Genomic DNA, 19,771 nt, shown 5'->3' with positions numbered 1-19,771 from the left:
ATATGTTGAATTTCTATTTTTATAGTGCATTATTGTCACTTTGTGCCATGTTTTTTTTCCTGCAAGGGTTTTTTTTTAAATATTAAATTAAATTCGGAGTATTTGTGTTTGGACTTGATTGTGCGATTGAAATACGTTGCTTGATTAATCTTTGTGTGCTTCTGCGGTCCCCCAACACACCCTTGATATTTACAAGGTTTACCATGATGATTACGTAAAATCCACTTCAACGGTTAGATAGAAAACAAAAACGGGGTCCAAACGGTATTTTTGAAGTATTTCAAACCCTACCAGACGGGTGGCCCATTTCGTAAAATTCTCTGTCGCTACCGGGATCAAACAATGCCCTTCATCAACCATGGGGGAGATCTTGCCGCTGGGCTATTGGGCTTTTGGACCCTAACGTCCAAGCCCAGCCTAATTAAAACGGGCTTGAAAAACGTTTGCCCGAGCCCGACCTAAAGGCCTAACAGTCTATACCAAACTCGGCCCGGGGCGGGGTAAGCCTTAAAATCCAACAGTCCAACCCGGCCCATTGGTTGGATGATGAACAAAAATCATTGCAGGCCTCGGAAGGTTCAACGGTGGATGTCATTATCCCCACTGCTTCGAAGGCTTTCTCGGGAAATCCGCCTCCTTTATCCCTTTGAAGTGACTGATCTCGGAAGCTGTATGGGGCCATAAAAATACCCGTGACAAATCCACTCCATCCATCAGTTTTGCAAGACTCTTTTAGAGTAAAATTATGAAATTTTAGGCATATCCACAACTCATGTCACGATGCAGTGGGAATGGAAATTTACACCGTTGATACGTTCATAGAACTTAACATAATCTTTATATGCTATCCAAACCGTTCATATGGTTACTATAACTCAGATAAACTATGGAAACAAATATCATCCTCAAACAAAACTTCCGTTGCCCCACGTGGCTTCCAATGGTAGGCGTTCAATCAAATCGCCGATTTCATGCAAAAGCCTTTCACAGGAAGTTCCTGCCCAAGGATCTGGGTGGGGCCTATCGAGATGTTTTCGATAAATCTACCCCGTCCATCCGTTTTTTGAGCTCATTTTTTACTACGAAAAAAAACAAGATATATATACAACACTTAAGTGGGCCACACTAGAGGAAACAGTGGGTATTCAGTGAGCACCGTTGAAGCATTCTTATGGCTATAAAACTTTTGTATAAAGCTATATTTTTGGTGTTTTCACTTCATCCCATTGGGAATGACCTTATAATCGGTTTGGATAGCATATAAACATCTAGCTGGAGCCTAGGAAGGTTTCAACGGTAGTAATTTCTTTTCCCAAATTTACCTCTCGTGTGACACACTTGACTCTTATATCCATCTCAATTTTTGTCGCACGTCCTAAAATGAGCTCACAAAACGGATGGACGGAATGGATTTATCACATACATTTCAGTGGGCGCACCCAGCATCCTTTCAGCAGGAACTTCCTCAGAAAGCTTTCGGAGGAAATCCGCGTCGTCGGTAATATATAAAAATAAATAGGCCTGCAATCGGTCTTCATAAATCCAAGGAAAGAAGAGAGGAAGAGAGAGGGGTAAGAAAGGAAGTCGTCGGCAATATAAAAATAGGCCTGCAATCGGTAGAAGAGAGGGGGTAGGGAAGGAAATGGGGAAGATGAGAAAGTTGAAGAGAAAGACGAAGGATGTACGAAACAAGTTGGCGTACCTTCCCACTGAAATCCTCGTTACCATTCTAATGCGTCTAGATCTAGTCGATTGTATCCGTGCCGGAGTAGTCTGCAGCTCATGGCGGGCGGCCTGGACAGAGATGGTGACCTACAATCTCCACCCTCCATCGCATCAACTCCCGTTGCTGATCCTACCACCAAAAAACCAAATCCACAGAGTCTTCAATCTATTAGACAAGAAAGTATACGAGCTACATCTATCACAGGCCAGCGGAGCAAGATGTTTAGGATCTTTTAATGGATGGCTGATACTGATGGATGAGATGAGTAATGGGTGTTTTCTCTTGAATGTAACATCCAATGAATGTATTAGTCTACCCCGTCAAGCTGATATATGGAACTCGACCGAGCATCAACATTTTGTTTGGAACTCGGCCGATCATCACTATGTGGAGCATTTTTGGGAGAGCCGACTCGGAATATATGCTAAGGCTATTTTATCATCTGACCCTACTTCAGGTGATTGTATAGTTGTGATTGTCTGTTCAATGAATACATTTGCCTTTTGTAGAGTGGGAGATGCAGCATGGACAGCATTGGAAAGAAAACCTAATCAACGTCACTGCATATCTGATATCACATTCTATAATGGGCGCCTAATTATAGTAAGATTTATCTCTCGACTCGAAATCTTTGAGTTGGATCTCTGTCCTAACTCTGCAAAATGGAAACCGCTTCTCATCCCCCAATTAGAATATCCTCACAACAGTGGTGTGGGGTATGCGCGTGGAATCTATCTAGTGGAATCATGTGGAGAGTTGTTAATGGTTTTAAGGATATACTACTGTTTGGGTGAATATAGGCCTCGTAGTAGATTGATGACAACATTCTGCCTTTTTAAGATGGACACAAATAGTTCCGGTTGGATTAAGGTAGAAAGCTTGGGTGATCAAATGCTTTTTTTAGGCTACCCTAAGTCTATTCCGACTAAAGGATTGTCGGGCTTCAAACGGAATTGTATCTATTTTACAAAGGATATTTGTATTTGGAATCATGAATCGGGTGTGTTTGACTTAGAGGATGGTAGTATTTGGCCGTTTCCTTCAAGCATTCCTTCAAGCATTGAAGGCATTTACCACCCGACTGGGCATAAGCCAATATGGGTAACACCATATCCAATGTAATAATTTTTCTTTTTATTTTTTCTTTTTTCCTTTTAATGATAGTTGTTTTTGCATTCAAATAATTTATTTATATATATTAGATAGGCATAGCAGATTGTATTCAATTGTTAATAGCTTGATTTTAAGATTTTGATTAATCAAGGTTCTCATGCTACATTATTATGTTATGGGGAACAATCATATATGTGAGTTCGCATATAGTCATTGTGTGAGACCCACCATTATATGCCTGTGTCATCCCCTGTTAAACTCGCGGCAAAAAAAAAAAATGTATGGACAGTAAGGATATATTGCACAAGAGGAATTATATTATACATGGGCCACATATTTGCAACAATTCTTCAATTCTCATACATCAATTGTTTGGTAGTTAGGACCATTGGTCCCAGTGTGGATGGAGTGCCCCAAAAAGGAAAAAAAAATGTCATGAATTGGAAGATCCCAAGCAATCAATATTAGGAAGCTTTTCAAGTTGAATGCAGAACGTTGTTGTGTTTCTATTCCGAACCACATGTCTTAATGCCACAGATAAAGGATGTCAAGATGTTCTATCGAAGAGATATCTGATGCATGATGAATACATGGTGGGACACAATAGATCAATGGCGTGGATAATCAACTTTGGGCATCCCTGACCTGATATCTAAATTGAAACGGTTTGGATAATCTCAATCAAAGCAGTTTCAATTTGGATAATCTCAATTAGAGCTCCCTCTCTCTCTCTCTCTCTCTCTCTCTCTCTCTCTCTCTCTACACTTCCGATGCTCTCATAGATCTATAAATTATTGTGCCCCAGCTGCATTGAGACACTTGTACAGTCCAATCCATTGATTTGATTGGCCTTAAACATGGGCAGTTGAGATCTTTACACAAAAAATAGGTCTAATCAACAGCTCGATCGATCTATGGGACCATATGGATTGCTTATGATTCTAAAGAATCAATTTTGTTTAGCAATTCAAACCATCCCATCTATGACTTATTAAAAAGGATGGATTTAATCATCCAATCAGTTTGATTTTTACATGGTAGCCCACGACATGTGTTCCGAACATAATGGACAATTCAGACCAACAATTGGGCTGTTGAAGTGAACCGATTCAACTAGAAGAACTATAATAGAACACTCGATCATTTCTCACATACAGAGGGAGGGTCTCTATATATATGTCCTTCAAGTTGCTTGCGGAAGAACGTGACTACGTGAGAGAAGGAGAGAGGGAGGGTCTCTATATATACGTCCTTCAAGCTGCTTTCGGAAGAACATGATAGAGCGAGTGAGGCTCTCTCTCTCTCTCTCTCTCTCTCTCTCTCTCTCTACACGCGCTCGCGCACACACACACACACACTTCAAACTGTTTGCACAAGAATGCTTGACACACACAGCCCATCCAAAGATGCAGTTGATGAATTTCGTAAAAGATCTTATGAGAAGAAATTGATAGAAAATAAAAAATCAGTACCTGCTGATACAATACCAAGTACTGTTTTCAATTTATGTTCAGTGCAAATAAAATTCAATCACTAAAGGTTGATTCAATATTGTATATTATGTTTCTAAAGCTCCCATGTTAGTTCCATAATCACCAAACTCATTTGTTCACTGTGGTAATTTGTGGCAACTCATCCAATGTATATGCAGTATGTTGATCTCTCAGAAAAGAAAAAAAGAACTAGAGTATATAATTTTGCCACCTTCATGCATATTGAATCAGAACCCATATAACAAAAAGTTCACTCACATTCAATAACCAAACTTTTGGTAAGATTAAATACTAGAGAATATAGAAAACCAGATATTCATGAAGAACAGTCCAAGCCAAATTCAAAGACAGTCAGAGAAACCAAACATTGGGTAAGATGAGATTGCCAAGGAATCTAAAAAGCAAAAAATCGTGAGCAATCTTTGCACATCAATACAGAACATGCAGAAGAACAGATGTTGAATCAAAACAGAATGACAAAATATATGAAAGATGGCATGAGTGCAGATGTTGAATCAAAACAGATTTTCAGAGAAATTACTAGAGTATAACAGCTGCCACCTCCATGCATATTGAATCAAAACCCATATAACAAAAAGTTCATTCATATTCAATAGCCCAAACTTTGGGTAAGATGAAATTGCACAGAATAGAAATACCAGATAATTATGAAGTTCAGTCCATGCCAAGTTCAAAGATAATCAGAGAACCCAAACATTGGGCAAGATGAGATTGCAGAAAATAAAAAAACAGAAAATCATGAGGAATGTGTGTACCATCAATTTTAGAGAAAATACTAGAGTATAAGAGCTGCGACCTTGATGCATTATGAAGGAAAACAGTATGACAACATATTCAAAGATGGCATGAGAACCCAAACTTGAAATGTGAAGCTGAAATTGCACAGAATCTAATAAACAGAAACCATCTACCCACATTTGTTGAAACAATACAACAAAATGGATGGGAGTAACCGTACCAGAGATCGGTCTCAACTCCAATAGATAAGATCAGTGAACTTCACGTCAATGAAACCATGCTGCGATTAACCAATAGATTTCCACAAAAACCTTACAGTATTAGGTTTTTAAAGTTAGTAAATTTGGAGTATGAAGAAGGAATCCAACTGTAAATGTATGGATTGAATCAAAAGGATACACCAAACCACAATTGGACACTAATTATCAATACTGGGAAACAAAAGTAGCTCCCATGGGCATCTTTCAGCAAATGAAGATAGCTCATTTTCAACAAAGATTAATATACCTAGTTTACCTAAAATTTCATAACTGGCATCCAAGTGAAACCAGTGCTAGTATATCCATCTGAAATCACTGGTAACAAGAAGAAAAGGCAGAGTTTCAAGTTCAATGGATAGACACATGAAATCTACCAAATAACTCTCCAAGGAAGTAAAGAGAAATACACGAGGAACAATCCATGCAAATTCTGAGAAATTACTAGATTATATGACATTCTAAGTAACAGTAAAGCAAAATAGATTGTAGTAATCATACCAGAGATCTGTCTCTAATCCAAGAGATGAGATCAATGACATTCAAGTCAATGAAACCATGCTGCGAGTAACCAACAGATTTCCACAAAAAGGTTATAGCATTAGGTATATAAAGTCAGTATATTTGAAGAATAAAAAAGGAATCCAACTACACATCTATTTGGACTCCCAAGGATACACCAAACCAACAAATTAGATAAGAGTAACTATACCAGAGATCCATAGAGAACAAATAAGCAACAAATTCCTCTACAAACCTGGATTTTAACGAGTATGCTCCACTAGAATTTCGATAGCATGATTCATTAACGAAAAAACAATGGACCCTCCCAAATACTAACTGGTATAGGTTGAAGTCATTTTGGACCCAGCAAGTAATTGGTTTGGATTCTAGTCCAGGCAGCTGGCCATCAAAACTTTGAGCAATGTATCAAAAATGAGTCATGTTATAGTGCAATCAGATCATCGTAGCCTTTTAAATGGAGTCAATTTGTTGTAATCATCTATTTTACATGAGCAAACAATTTTTAAAAATCATTGTAGACCAGAGTGTTTTTTCAAAATCATAAGAAATATTTAAGGAATAAATATATTTCATTTCTCTTTTGATCTTGGTTCTCCATTTGTTATGGATCCAAAATCCTTAAAATCACCTTAGTGGCATGATTTTTGCCCCAGAACATGAAATGTGAAAACTAAAACACACACAAATGTTAACTCATTGAGATAAATTAAAAAAACAATACCAGTGCGATTTCAAAAAATAAAAAATAGAAAAGAAAAAATGGAAAGAACCTCTCTAGTATCCACCATTTTTTATAAATGGTGGATACCTCTTGACAGGCTGCGAATTATAACCATCATCCAGGCTACAAATGCAACAACAAGAAAGAGCAGAACTTGCAGTCCAATGAATCGACATATGCCATGTATCCAAAATAAGGCTCGAAGAAGTTAACAAAATTCATGAAAAGCAGTACACAGAAAACTCAAATGGCCAAAATCCACAAATTTATTGAGATTACACAAAACCTCCAATTTTCTGATATGACATAGAGTGTAAGAAAAAGATTAAAAAAACCCTTAAATATGTGAAACGCTAATGCACAATATCAAAAAACACAACCGGCCATTGGCCTACAGAAAGATTAAAGCATATGGAGAAGAAAAGAGACAATATATATGATGTGTCATACAAAAATCTAACATGCACACCTATTTGATTCAAAACCGGAAGCCATGGCATCTTCCCATACAACACAGATGCATCTCGGAGGGCCATGACCCAGTGATAATAGAGGTACAACACAGGCATGAAAAACCCCCACTTGGCCTCGCAGAAACCACAGAAATATAACAATACATAACATGCAGGACCACTCGACAGGAACACCAGAGTGTTTCATGTCCGAGGCGAGGAAGAAGACCTACCTTAGCCCTCAGACCATCCGTCAACTCGCAATGGCTCCGACCGGTGGATGAATATGACCATCACAACCTGAAGGCACCCTACTTATAAGAGGATTTCGCGCTAAAACCCTCATCCCACCATGACTCCTGCCAGCAAGTGACTCCCTTCAATCCCATCCCGCAGTCCGTACGATGGACTGCGGACGATCCAGGGATGGGCTTGAGAAGATATCGCCGGCAGCGAGAAAATCAGGGAGGGATTTGCAAATCCCTTGTCTCATCAACTCAAATCCAGCGCTATACCCTATCCACCAGACATCCCTCGCCGCCCAAACAGGCTATCATACGGCAGCCGCTGGATTTGACAATCTAATCCCGTGTAATCCCTCCTAATATGGGCGAATCCGCCCGTCCAAACGCTCTTTTAGAGTAAAATTTTGAAATTCAAGCACATCCACAACTCATATTGGCCACAACACACGATGCAGTGGGAATGGAAATTTCCACCGTTGATACGTTCATAGAACTTAACATAATCTTTAAATGCTGTCCAAACCGTTCATATGGTTACTATAACTCAGATAAACTATAGAAACAAATATCATCCTCAAACAAAACTTCCGTTGCCCCACGAGCCTTCCAATGGTAGGCGTTCAATCAAATCGCCGATTTCATGCAAAAGCCTTTCACGGGAAGTTCCTGCGCAAGGATCTGGGTTGGGCCTAGCGAGATGTTTTTGATAAATCTACCCCGTCCATCTGTTTTGTGAGCTCATTTTAGACTACAAAAAAAAAAAAAAACGAGATATATATACAACACTTAAGTGGGCCACACTAAAACTTTTGTATGAAGCTATATTTTTGGTGTTTTCACTTCATCCCATTCAGAATGACCTTACAATCGGTTTGGATGGCATATAAACATCAAGTTTGAGCCTAAGAAGGTTTCAACGGTAGTAATTTCTTTTCCCAAATTTACCTCTCGTGTGACACACTTGATTTTATATCCATCTCAATTTTGGTCACACGTCCTAAAATGAGCTCACAAAACGGATGGACGGAATGGATTTATCACATACATTTCAGTGGGCGCAACCAGCATCCTTTCAGCAGGAACTTCCTCAGAAAGCTTTCGGAGGAAATCCGCGTCGTCGGTAATCTATAAAAATAAATAGGCCTGCAATCGGTCTTCATAAATCCAAGGAAAGAAGAGAGGAAGAGAGAGCGGTAAGAAAGGAAGTCGTCGGCAATATAAAAATAGGCCTGCAATCGGTAGAAGAGAGGGGGTAGGAAAGGAAATGGGGAAGATGGGAAGGTTGAAGAGAAGGAAGAAGGATGATAGAAACAGGTCGGCGCATCTTTCCACTGAAATCCTCATTGACATTCTAATGCGTCTAGATCTAGTTGATTGTATTCGTGCCGGCCGAGTCTGCAGCTCGTGGCGGGCGGCCTGGACTGAGATGGTGGCCCTCAATCTCCACCCTCCATCGCATCAAATCCCGTTGCTGATCGTCCCACGAAAAACCCAAATCCATAGACTCTTCAATCTATCAGACAAGAAGGTATACGGGCTACATCTATCACAGGCCAGCGGAGCAAGATGTTTAGGATCTTTTGATGGATGGCTGATACTGATGGATAAGATAACTAATGGGTGTTTTCTCTTGAATATAACATCCAATGAATGTATCAGTCTCCCCTGTCAAGCTAATGTTTGGAAATCAACCAATCGTCGAGATTTTGTTTGGAACTCGGACGAGCATCACTATGTGGAGCATTTTTGGGAGAGCCGCCTCGGAATAGATGCTAAAGCCATTTTATCTTCTGACCCTACTTCAGGTGATTGTATGATTGTGATCACCTGTTCAAGGAATACATTTGCCTTTTGTAAAGTGGGAGATGCAGCATGGACAGCCTTGGAAAGAATTCCTGATGAATTTCACTGCATATCTGATATCACATTCTATAATGGGCGCTTACTTATAGCAAGATATATCTCTGTACTCAGTATTTATGAATTGGATCTCAGGCCTAACTCTGCAAAATGGAAGCCGCTTCTCCTCCCTGAAATAGAATTTCCTCGCAATGCTGTTCTGAGGCGTGTGCGTGGAATCTATCTAGTGGAATCATGCGGGGAGTTGTTAATGGTTTTAAGGTTATACTACTGTTTTCCTGAATATATGCATCGTACTAGATATATGACAACATTCCGCCTTTTTAAGATGGACACAAATGGTTCCGGTTGGATCAAGGTAGAAAGTTTGGGTGATCAAATGCTTTTCTTAGGCTACACTAAGTCTATTCTGACTACAGGATTGCCGGGCTTCAAACGGAATTGTATTTATTTTACAAAGGATGTTTTTATTTGTAATCATGAATCGGGTGTGTTTGACTTAGAGGATGGTAGTATCTGGCCATTTCCTTCAAGCATTCCTTCAGGCATTTACTACCCGACTCGGTTTAAGCCAATCTGGGTAACACCATATCCACCAATGTAATAGTTTTTATGTATATTTTTACTTTTTCTTTTAATGATAGTTGTTTTTGCATTCAAATAATTTATTTATATATTAGATAGAGATAGCAGATTATATTCAATTGTTAATAGCTTGATTTGAAGATTTTCATTAATCAAGGTTCTCATACTATATTATTATGTTAGGGAACGATTACAGGCACTTGAATGTAAGTGAGTTCTGTACATGTTCATTGTATGGGACCCAACATTATATGCCTGTGTCATCACCTGTTAAACTCACAGCAAATGACAGTGAGGAGATCCTGCACAAGAGGAATTATATGATACATGGGCCACATATTTTCATCAATTCTTCAATTCTCATACATCAATTGTTTGGTAGTTAGGACCATTGGTCCCAGTGTGGATGGAGTGCCCCAAAAAGGAAAAAAAAATGTCATGAATTGGAAGATCCCAAGCAATCAATATTAGGAAGCTTTTCAAGTTGAATGCAGAACGTTGTTGTGTTTCTATTCCGAACCACATGTCTTAATGCCACAAATAAAGGATGTCAAGATGTTCTATCGAAGAGATATCTGATGCATGATGAATACATGGTGGGACACAATAGATCAATGGCGTGGATAATCAACTTTGGGCATCCCTGACCTGATATCTAAATTGAAACGGTTTGGATAATCTCAATCAAAGCAGTTTCAATTTGGATAATCTCAATTAGAGCTCCCTCTCTCTGACCTGATATCTAAATTGATAATAGTTTGGATAATCTCAATCAAAGCAGTTTCAATTTGGATAATCTCAATTAGAGCTCTCTCTCTCTCTCTCTCTCTCTCTCTCTCTCTCTCTCTCATAGCACTATAAATTATTGTGCCCCAGTTGCATTGAGACACTTGTACAGTCCAATCCATTGATTTAATGGCCTTAACCATGGGCGGTTGAGATCTTTACACAAAATAGGTCTAATCAACAATTTGATCGATCTATGGGATCATATGGATTGCTTATAATTCTAAAGAATCAATTTTGTTTAGCAATTCAAACCATCCCATCTATGACTTAGAAAAAAGGATGGCTAGAGAAAATAAGGCCAAATTAAGGATGGATTAAATCATCCAATCAGTTTAATTCTTACATGGTAGCCCACAACATGTGTTCCGAACATAATGGACAATTCAGAGCAACAATCGGGCTGTTCAAGTGAACCGATTCAACTAGAAGCACTACAAATTATAGTGCTCAGAGAACACTCGATCATTTCTCACATACAGAGGGAGGGTCTCTAGATATGTCCTTCAAGCTGCTTGCGGAAGAATGCGAGAGAAGGAGAGAGGGAGGGTCTCTATATATACGTCCTTCAAGCTGCTTTCGGAAGAACATGATAGAGCGAGTGAGGCTCTCTCTCTCTCTCTCTCTCTCTCTCTCTCTCTCTCTCTCTCTCTCTCTCTCTCTCTCTCTCTCTCTCTATATATATATATATATATATATATATATATGTTCTTCAAACTGTTTGCACAAGAACGCTTGACACACAACCCATCCAAAGGTGCAGTTGATGAATTTCGTAAAAGATCTTCTGAGAAGAAATCGATAGAAAATCGAAAACCAGTACCTGCTGATACAATACAAGTACTTTTCAATTTATGTTCAGTGCAAATAAAATTCAATCATTGAAGGCTGATTCAATATTGGATATTATGTTTCTAAAGCTCCCATGTTAGTTCCATAATCACCAAACTCATTTGTTCACTGTGGTAATTTGTGGCAACTCATCCAATGTATATGCAGTATGTTGATCTCTCAGAAAAGAAAAAAAGAAAAAAGAAGAAGAAGATATGCGGTATGTTGGCATACCAATCTAGATTTATGATCATAGTTATAAGGCCATGATGATCCGGCTTTGACACCACCACATGGATGGCCAGACTAAATGTTCATAGGGTCCAAAATCAACAAAATAAAATGGTTATGTTGACCTGATGAGTGTGTATGGCCTATTCTCCATCATTGATGTGGTTGACAATTTGATTGTCCAGATTGCTTTTCATTTATGTTTTGTGCATCTCCTTTTGTTTTGTTTTCTATTTTACATTTTTCAGGTGGGCACCACAAAAAGAAGCAGGACTCACCTATCATATACCAAAACCAAACAATACGCTTAAAAGCAACAAGACCTCAAACTATGCAAACGATGCATAAAAAACAAAAAATGCAGGAACATCACCAGCATCCAAAATGCCACTGAAGCAGCACCAGGGACAATGCAGTATACTCACCACGCAGGCCATGCCTCACTTCAGAACCAAACCAGGATGACAGCTAGAAAAAAACATATGATTCTGATGCCCTCTCAATCTGACATAGCTCCCTCCAGCTTGATTCAACTCCCAAAAGACAAATGACTGTTGCGCATGCCCCATCTATAGGGCTAGGACGAGGAAGAACAGAGGAGCTCATCACTTACTAGCATAGCCCTTCAAATGATTAATAGCAAAGCAGCAGCTAGGTGGACAAATAGCAAAAGGACATCAACTACCACAATTGCAATAGATAACAAAACAGATGTGGATACCCTCCAATGGACAAAAACAGATCAGCTGCTACAACTTCATAGCCCAGAATTTCTGTCCGAGTTCCTCTCCCCAGAACAGTTTCCCTTCCATGCTACTGCTCCCAAGTCTAGCCATGCCATCTGCCAACGCATTTCCCTATCTCAAGGTATGAGAAACAGTAACATTGAGGGTAGTGCTCTCGAAAAGGACTTCTCCTACTTGTTACTAGATTTTCCACAGAATTTGTGCGAGAGGATTAGATATTGCCTCCGTGATTACTCCGGAGTCGGATTTGGCTATATGATATTATGTAGGCCCATGTCCTTGCAAATCCTAATTCAGTCAAGCATCGCTTTGGCCTCTACCCCAGTTAGAAACTCAGTTATACACTTACTGGAATGCAAGGATAACCTTCTTGGAATGGTCCCTGCACACACTGGCCCTGATGCCTTCACCCGGGTTGCCACACGTGGGTGGATTTATCATCTGATGAGATTCTTGATTTCATGTATCTAATTGCACACACTGGCCCTGCTCCCTCCCTCCCTCCCTCCCTCCCTCCAAGTCCATGGAGTACCACTAGCTGAGGCAATAGGCCCCACTTCTTTAAAATCAGGGATTAGCAAATGAACATGTGGGTGCCATAATTTCAGGTAGTGGTATGGATTCCAGGAGCACAATTGGAATATGGATTTACATATATTATGTTTTTGGTGGGTCTTGTTTGGATAACAAGTGCAAATATTGCATTTCCCCTATCATGGTTGGTTGTATTTTGTTAGTGTGAATTTTGACCATAGAAAAGGCTAATGATTATTATTTTCAGTCTTACTAATTTATTTATTTTTATCATCCAAAGAATACAAAAGGAAAACACTAATGTAACCATCTCGCTGCAATCTCGATAACCTCCTGAGTAGTGTTGTGAATGGCTGGGTTGACCCGACCGGTCATTATACCCAACCCAATCAAAGCAGGTTTGGATATGAATTTAGACTTGTTGAGCCCACAGGTTAAACCCCAACTACTAAATGGGTTGGATCTGGAATCTCTTGAAGTTAAACCCATCCGGAGCTGCCTCTTACCTGATTTCAAATTGGTCCAATTTGGATGAACCTAAAATGAGCCTTACCTGCCAATTTGCACTCCAATCTGTGAGGACCAAGTTGAAATACTCTATCCTTTTGATCCAATATACTCCATCAAGCTATTATTATTATTATTTTAACTTTTCTATTTCAAATTGATTGGGTAAATTGGTCCAAAACATGGGAAACAGTGGGAATGGAACCCCACCATTGAGACCTTCATGGGCCCACCTTGATGTTTCTATGCCATTCAAGTCTTTAATAAGGTGATTTCAACCAGGTTGAAGGGAAAACACAAATATCACTTGATCTAAGTGCTCGTTTGGCATCTCTACTCTAATATAACAAAAGCTTTTCAAATAAGAGTTACTCTAATAAGTTCTTTTTATTTTGGCCCTTATTTTAAATAAGTTCATTTGGTCAAATCAGGTTTTCTAAACATTACACAGAGAGAGAGAGAGAGAGAGAGAGAGAGAGAGAGAGAGAGAGAGAGAGAGAAGAAGAAGAAGAAGAAGAAGAAGAAGCTCTTATATGAAATAAGTACATGAGAGAGAGAGAAGAAGAAGAAGAAGAAGCTCTTATGTGAAATAAGTACATTTAGTCAAACATTCAAAAAAAAAAAAAAAAAAAAATTTTTTTATAGAGATAGTTGATGTCAATTTTAAATATTACAACAACTTCATTATAAGTGCAATCAAAACGATTGTTTTGGGAGATCACATCATAGAATAACCATGCTCCAAATGACAAAAAAATGGATGGCTATAACCTTCATGTTTTAAGACATTTAGGTCATCCATTATGTTAAACATTGGATATAGATCCTTCATCATCTGGAGCCCACCTTTGATGTGGATCGTCAATAGTGTGAGCCAAACCTTCAAAGTGGGCTATTAATCATGCGAACCTTGTCTTGGATGTAGACCATTCGTTGTTAGGGGTTGATCTTTGACGTGGACCATTCATTATGTGAGGACCACCTTGACGTAGGTCATTCATCATGTGGGGTCCACCATTAATGCTATTTGTTCTTTATGTGGGGTCCTTCAATGTCCACTACCCACCATGCAGAATCCACATTTGATGTGTCCACCATGTGGGCCCTACGGTTGAAGTGGGTTGTTCATCATGTTAGGCCTGCTTTAATGTCCAACATCCATCATGCGGGGCGCACCTTCTATGTAGATCATCCATCATGTTGGGTCTTGTCCATTATGCGAGACATTGGATGTGGACCGTCCATTAGGTGGGCCCCACTTGTTGTTGATTGTCTATCATGAGGAGCCACACTTTGAAGTGGGCCATCCATCATGTGTGGCCCACTCCATCCATTATGTGGGTCACCTTGATGTGGACCATTCATTATATGTAACCCCCCTTCAATACGGATCGTTCATCACATGCGCCCACCTTTAATGTCAATCATCCATCATGTGGGCCCACCTTTGATGTCCACCATCCATTTTATGGGTCCCACCTTTTGACATGGACATCAACACACTACTGCTGGGGTGAGGTGTGCAACACCACCTAATCTTAAACGTGAATCACCAAGATGAAGTCGACTCCTCCAAAAATTGCATTGTTCTAAACTCAGGTGGGCCACACCAGGTTTCGGGCATGATTTCACGCTAATTTGAACCAGTGCAGCAATCGGGACTAAGGCCAAACATTAGGTGGAGCACTTGATTGATTCACACCAACTCCATCCATTCATTTTTATTTTTATTTTTCATAACATTTTGGCTCATGAGCTTAAAAGTGAGAAGAATCGCTACGGGGAATGAGTTTTATTCACATCATCCATCCATTTTTTTTTCATAACATTTTGGGCCATGAGCTTAAAAGTGAGGACCAATAAGATGTATGAGTTTTATTCACACCATCTATCCATTTTTCGTAACATTTTGGAGCATGAGCTTAAAAGTGAGAAGGATTCAAGGCTCGAGTGGACCCAAAAGTGGGGATTGAATTCCTAATGATGAAAACTCCTAGGTTAGAGTAAGTTTTGGATAAGTTATATTTGTACTTTCCCTTCATTTCATCTCAGGCTTTCTTTTTTATTATTATTAAATTTTTTTTTTACACACATCTACCCATTCATACGACAGTGGCACCCGAATCCATGATCTTGTTGAAATTCTTGTTGGTCTACCACTAGACATGAGTAAGGCTTAAATAAACAGGTTCGATGGCCCAGTCCTGGGAAGGTTTCAACAGCGGGCCACATTAATAGGACGCGGATTGCGTCTTAAACAGGGCAGGGATTTGTGGGGCCCACCGTGATATAAGTGTTTAATCCACGCCGTTCATCACTTTTCTCAGATCATTTTAAGATACCATTCTAAAAATGAAGCAGGTCCACTGCTCCAGAAGACCACACCAAAGGAATCTGCAGTGATAATGACATCCACCCTTGATACCTTTTTAAGGGCCACCATGATGTTTGTTTACCATTAAACCTATTAATAAGGTCATATAGACGTGGATGAAGTGAAAACACAAATATCAGCTTGATCCGAAACTTCTCTAGCTCCCTAGAAGTTTTTAACGGTGGAAGTTCAATCCCCGCCTTGTGGTCGTCTTAATCCCTGTACCTGCCTCGGTTTTTGGATCATATCTTAAAATGATATGAGAAAAACGATTAACGGCGTGGATAAAACACTTACATCACGATGGGCCCCACAGAGCCCTGCCCGGAAGGATAACCGTCCGGGCGGGGGAAGGCAGCCGCATTTTTAGACAGAGAAAAAAATGATATGAAAAAATGGATGGAGGGTGTGGATAAAACCCACGCATCACGATGGCCCCCTCACACGGACGTGGATTTCTTGCGCAGGAAGTTCCTGCGCAAGAATGCTGGGTGGGGCCCACCAACATGTTTTTGATAAATCCAATCCGTCCATCCGTTTTTCGAGATCATTTAAGAATTTGAGATCAAAAATTAGGTGTATATAGAACTAATATGGGACACACGAGACGAAACAGTGATCATTCAGTGAGCACCGTTGAAGCATTCTTATGCCCAAAAAATTGTTGTATCAGTCTATATTTTTGGTTTTTTCACTTCATCCCATTGACAATGACCTTATAAACGGTTTAGATAACATATAAACATTAAGGTGGAGACTGGGAAGATTTCAACGGTAGAAATTTCTTTCCCTAGTTTTCCCTCTCGTGTGACCCAGTTTAGTTTTTTATCCGCCTCATTTTTTTTCGCAAATCCTAAAATGAGATCTCAAAACGGATGGACGGAATGGATCTCTAACGTACACTGTAGTGGGCCCCACCCAGATCTTCGCAGGAAATCCGCGTCCCCCTCACACCCCGAGATGGGGAATTTTAAAAGAGACCTGCGGCTTCATAAATGCGGAAGAAAAAAAAAACGACAGAAAAAAAAAAAAGCGAAAGAAAAGTGAGAAAGGGCAAAGGCGATGGGGGAGAAGAGGTTAGATGGAAAGAAAAAGGGTAAGAGATGGACCGAACTTCCCACTGAAATCCTTGTTACTATTCTAATGCGTCTATTTCTGGTTGATTGTATTCGTGCCGGGGCAGTCTGCATCTCGTGGCGAAGAGCCTTGTCGGAGATAGTGGCCCGAAAACTCCACCCTCCGTCGCATCAACTACCATGGCTGATCGTCTCACGAAAAAACGAAATCCATAGAGTCTTGAATCTATCAGACAACAAGGTCTTCAGGTTAGATCTTTCCCAGGCCTGCGGTGCAATCTGTTTAGGATCTTTTAATGGATGGCTGATATTGAAGGACAAGTGGCCTAATGGGTGTTTTCTCTTGAATGTTATCTCCAAAGAATGTATCCGCCTACCCCTTCAGGCTAATATTTGGAACTCGGCCGGGAATCGCTATGTGAAAAATTTTTGGGAGCAAGGTCTAGGAATAGATGCTAAGGCCACATTATCATCTGACCCTAATTCAGGTGATTGTACGGTTGTGATCGATTGCTCAAGGAATAGATTGGCCTTCTGTAAAGTGGGAGATGCAGCATGGACAACCTTGGAAGGAGAACCTGATCAATATTGCTACATATCTGATATCACAGTTTATAATGGGCGCCTACATATAGCAAGATCTGACAATCAAGTCACTATCTATGAGGAGTTAGTTCCCCGTCCTAACTCAGCAAAATGGTCTGATATCACAGTCTATAATGGGCGACTACATATAGCAAGCTATGGCAATCAAGTCACTGTCTATGAGGAGTTAGTTCCCCGTCCTAAGTTGGCAAAATGGAAGACACTTCCTCCCCCTGAAATAGAATCTCTTCACCATGATTTTGATCGTCATGTCTATCTGGTGGAATCATGTGGGGATTTGTTAATGGTTGTAAGGATATATGATGAACATGGCCGTCACAGTACAGCATTCCGCATTTTTAAGATGAACACAAGTGGTTCCTGTTGGATTAAGGTAGAAAGCTTGGGTGATCAAATGCTTTTCTTGGCCTACTCCAACTCCAAGTCTGTTTCGGCTAAAGGATTGCCGGGCTTCAAAGGTAATTGTATCTATTTTACAAAAGATATTGTTGCGACAGACAATGATTCGGGTGTGTTTGACCTAGAGGATGGTAGTATCAAGCCGTTTACTTCAAGCATTTCCTCCCTAATTCCATATCTGCCAATTTGGGTAACACCATATCCGATGTAACAATTTTTATTTATTTATTTACTTTCTCTTTAATAATAGTTGTTTTTGCACTCATGTAATTTATTTTAAATCCTTTAATGATAGTTGTTTTTGCACTCATGCAATCTATTTAAACAAGGGAATTAGATAGACATATCATATTATATTCAACTGTTGATAACTTGATTTAAAAATTTTGATTAATTAAGGTTGTCATATGATATTATGGGGAACAATCACATACATTTGGATGAATGCGAGTTCCATATATGATCATTGTGTGGGACCAGTACTATATGCCTGTGACATCCCCACCCTTTTAAACCCGCAACAAAATGCATGGACAGTGGGACCCTGAACAAGAGGAATTATATGATGCATTGCCCACATCTTTGCATCAGTTCTTCAATTCTCACAGGCCAACTGTTTGGTAATTAGGACCATTGATTTGTTGAATCCCACTATGGATGGAGTGCTAAAAAAAGAGAGTCACAGATTGGAAGATCCCAAGCAACCAATATTAGGAAGCTTTTCAGTTAAATTCCTAACTACATGTCTTAATGTCCCAAATAAAAGATGTTAAGATTGTTCAGACATACCTGATGCATAGTCAAACCATGGTGGGACACAATAGATCAATGGTTGTTGGTTGCGCGCGTGCGCACATGTGTGTGTGTGTGTGTTTGTGTGTGTGTGTGTGTTCGTGCGTGTTGCTCGGATGCTCTCAGAGCATTATAAATTCTAGTACCCTAGTTGCATTGGGACACTTGGACAATCCAATCCATTGATCTAGACTTTTCAATAATTTCAACTTATATTTCATTGGTAACCATGGAAACATCTCATTGGTTTGAGAAGCATGAACCATTTGATCAATGACCTTAAACATGGGTGGTAGAGATCATTTATACGAAAAAATAAAAATAAAATAGGCCTGATCAACAATTTGATCCATTTATTTGTTAGGGATGTCTTCTAGAAAATGATGCAGGACATGAGATTTAAATATGATATGCAAGATTTCAGGCTTAGATCATACCAATTCAGAAACAATTACACAAATTCCACATCCCACATGAAAATCCAAACATTCAATTAAAGGGGAATCTATGCGGGTCCAGGCCTACACATGTTAGGGCTGGATCTGTTAAAATTATAACCAAACGATGCTTAAAGGGAAATAGAAATCTACCACACATGCATAACAAATAGTCTCTAATCTAAGGGATTCCCCAATCTCAATTCAAAGAACCCTAGGGTGAAAAAAGGGGCAAATAAATTAAGGCTAATGCAAACTAAGGCTAGGGTTTAGGAAATAGGAATGAAAAGAGAAAAATCAAAGGAAAACCTGACCCGGAGAAAGCTCCTGGGCGCAGATGGTGACCAGGGGCCGACGCAGGTGCGCGGGTGGGCTGGCCGCACGTGTGATGGAAGCCCGCCTCCCCAAAGTGACACTTAGGTCTTGGTCGGCTAGGGGAGACCTCCAATCCCTCTAAGTTTGACGACGATCCGACGTAAGGTCAAGGCGTAGTGCTCCGCCGAAGTTTCAGCCCTCCTACAGGTCCAGATTTTGGAAACTGGTTATAGAGGAATGAATAGCTGCAAAAGCTGAGAAATTTAAAACAATAATAATGATAGAAGATGAGATATATGGATGAGAGAGGGTAGGGACGGATGAGGATAGATGTGGCTTCACACCACCTAGTTAGCCCTTCAAGAAGAGAGGGCTTCGCACACACTTTTGAATTCTTCCAC

The 19,771-nt window shown here is 39.8% G+C and overlaps 1 protein-coding gene across 1 annotated transcript; it reads left to right on the top strand.

Moving 5' to 3' along the window:
* Nucleotides 1-1,634: 1,634 nt before the first annotated feature.
* On the top strand, nucleotides 1,635-18,136 carry LOC131218197 (uncharacterized). The gene is made up of 3 exons (XM_058212878.1): nucleotides 1,635-2,827; nucleotides 6,692-6,777; nucleotides 16,798-18,136. The coding sequence occupies exons 1-3, from the start codon at nucleotides 1,643-1,645 to the stop codon at nucleotides 18,035-18,037; spliced, it is 2,511 nt and encodes an 836-aa protein (XP_058068861.1). The 5' UTR covers nucleotides 1,635-1,642; the 3' UTR covers nucleotides 18,038-18,136.
* The last annotated feature ends 1,635 nt before the right edge of the window (nucleotides 18,137-19,771 follow it).

The sequence above is a fragment of the Magnolia sinica genome, chromosome 11, assembly GCF_029962835.1.
Source record: "Magnolia sinica isolate HGM2019 chromosome 11, MsV1, whole genome shotgun sequence".
NCBI lineage: Eukaryota > Viridiplantae > Streptophyta > Magnoliopsida > Magnoliales > Magnoliaceae > Magnolia > Magnolia sinica.
Note: the sequence above shows the minus strand (reverse complement) of the source record. Positions and strands in the feature narration are given on the sequence as shown.

Excerpts from the sequence above, each read along its gene's own strand:
- LOC131218197 (XM_058212878.1), top strand. The coding sequence starts at position 1,643 with ATGGGGAAGATGAGAAAGTTGAAGAGAAAGACGAAGGATGTACGAAAC. Across the intron at positions 2,828-6,691 it reads CTGGGCATAAGCCAATATGG|GCTGCGAATTATAACCATCA; the intron begins GTAACACCATAT and ends ACCTCTTGACAG. Across the intron at positions 6,778-16,797 it reads AATGAATCGACATATGCCAT|GGCAAAGGCGATGGGGGAGA; the intron begins GTATCCAAAATA and ends AAAGTGAGAAAG.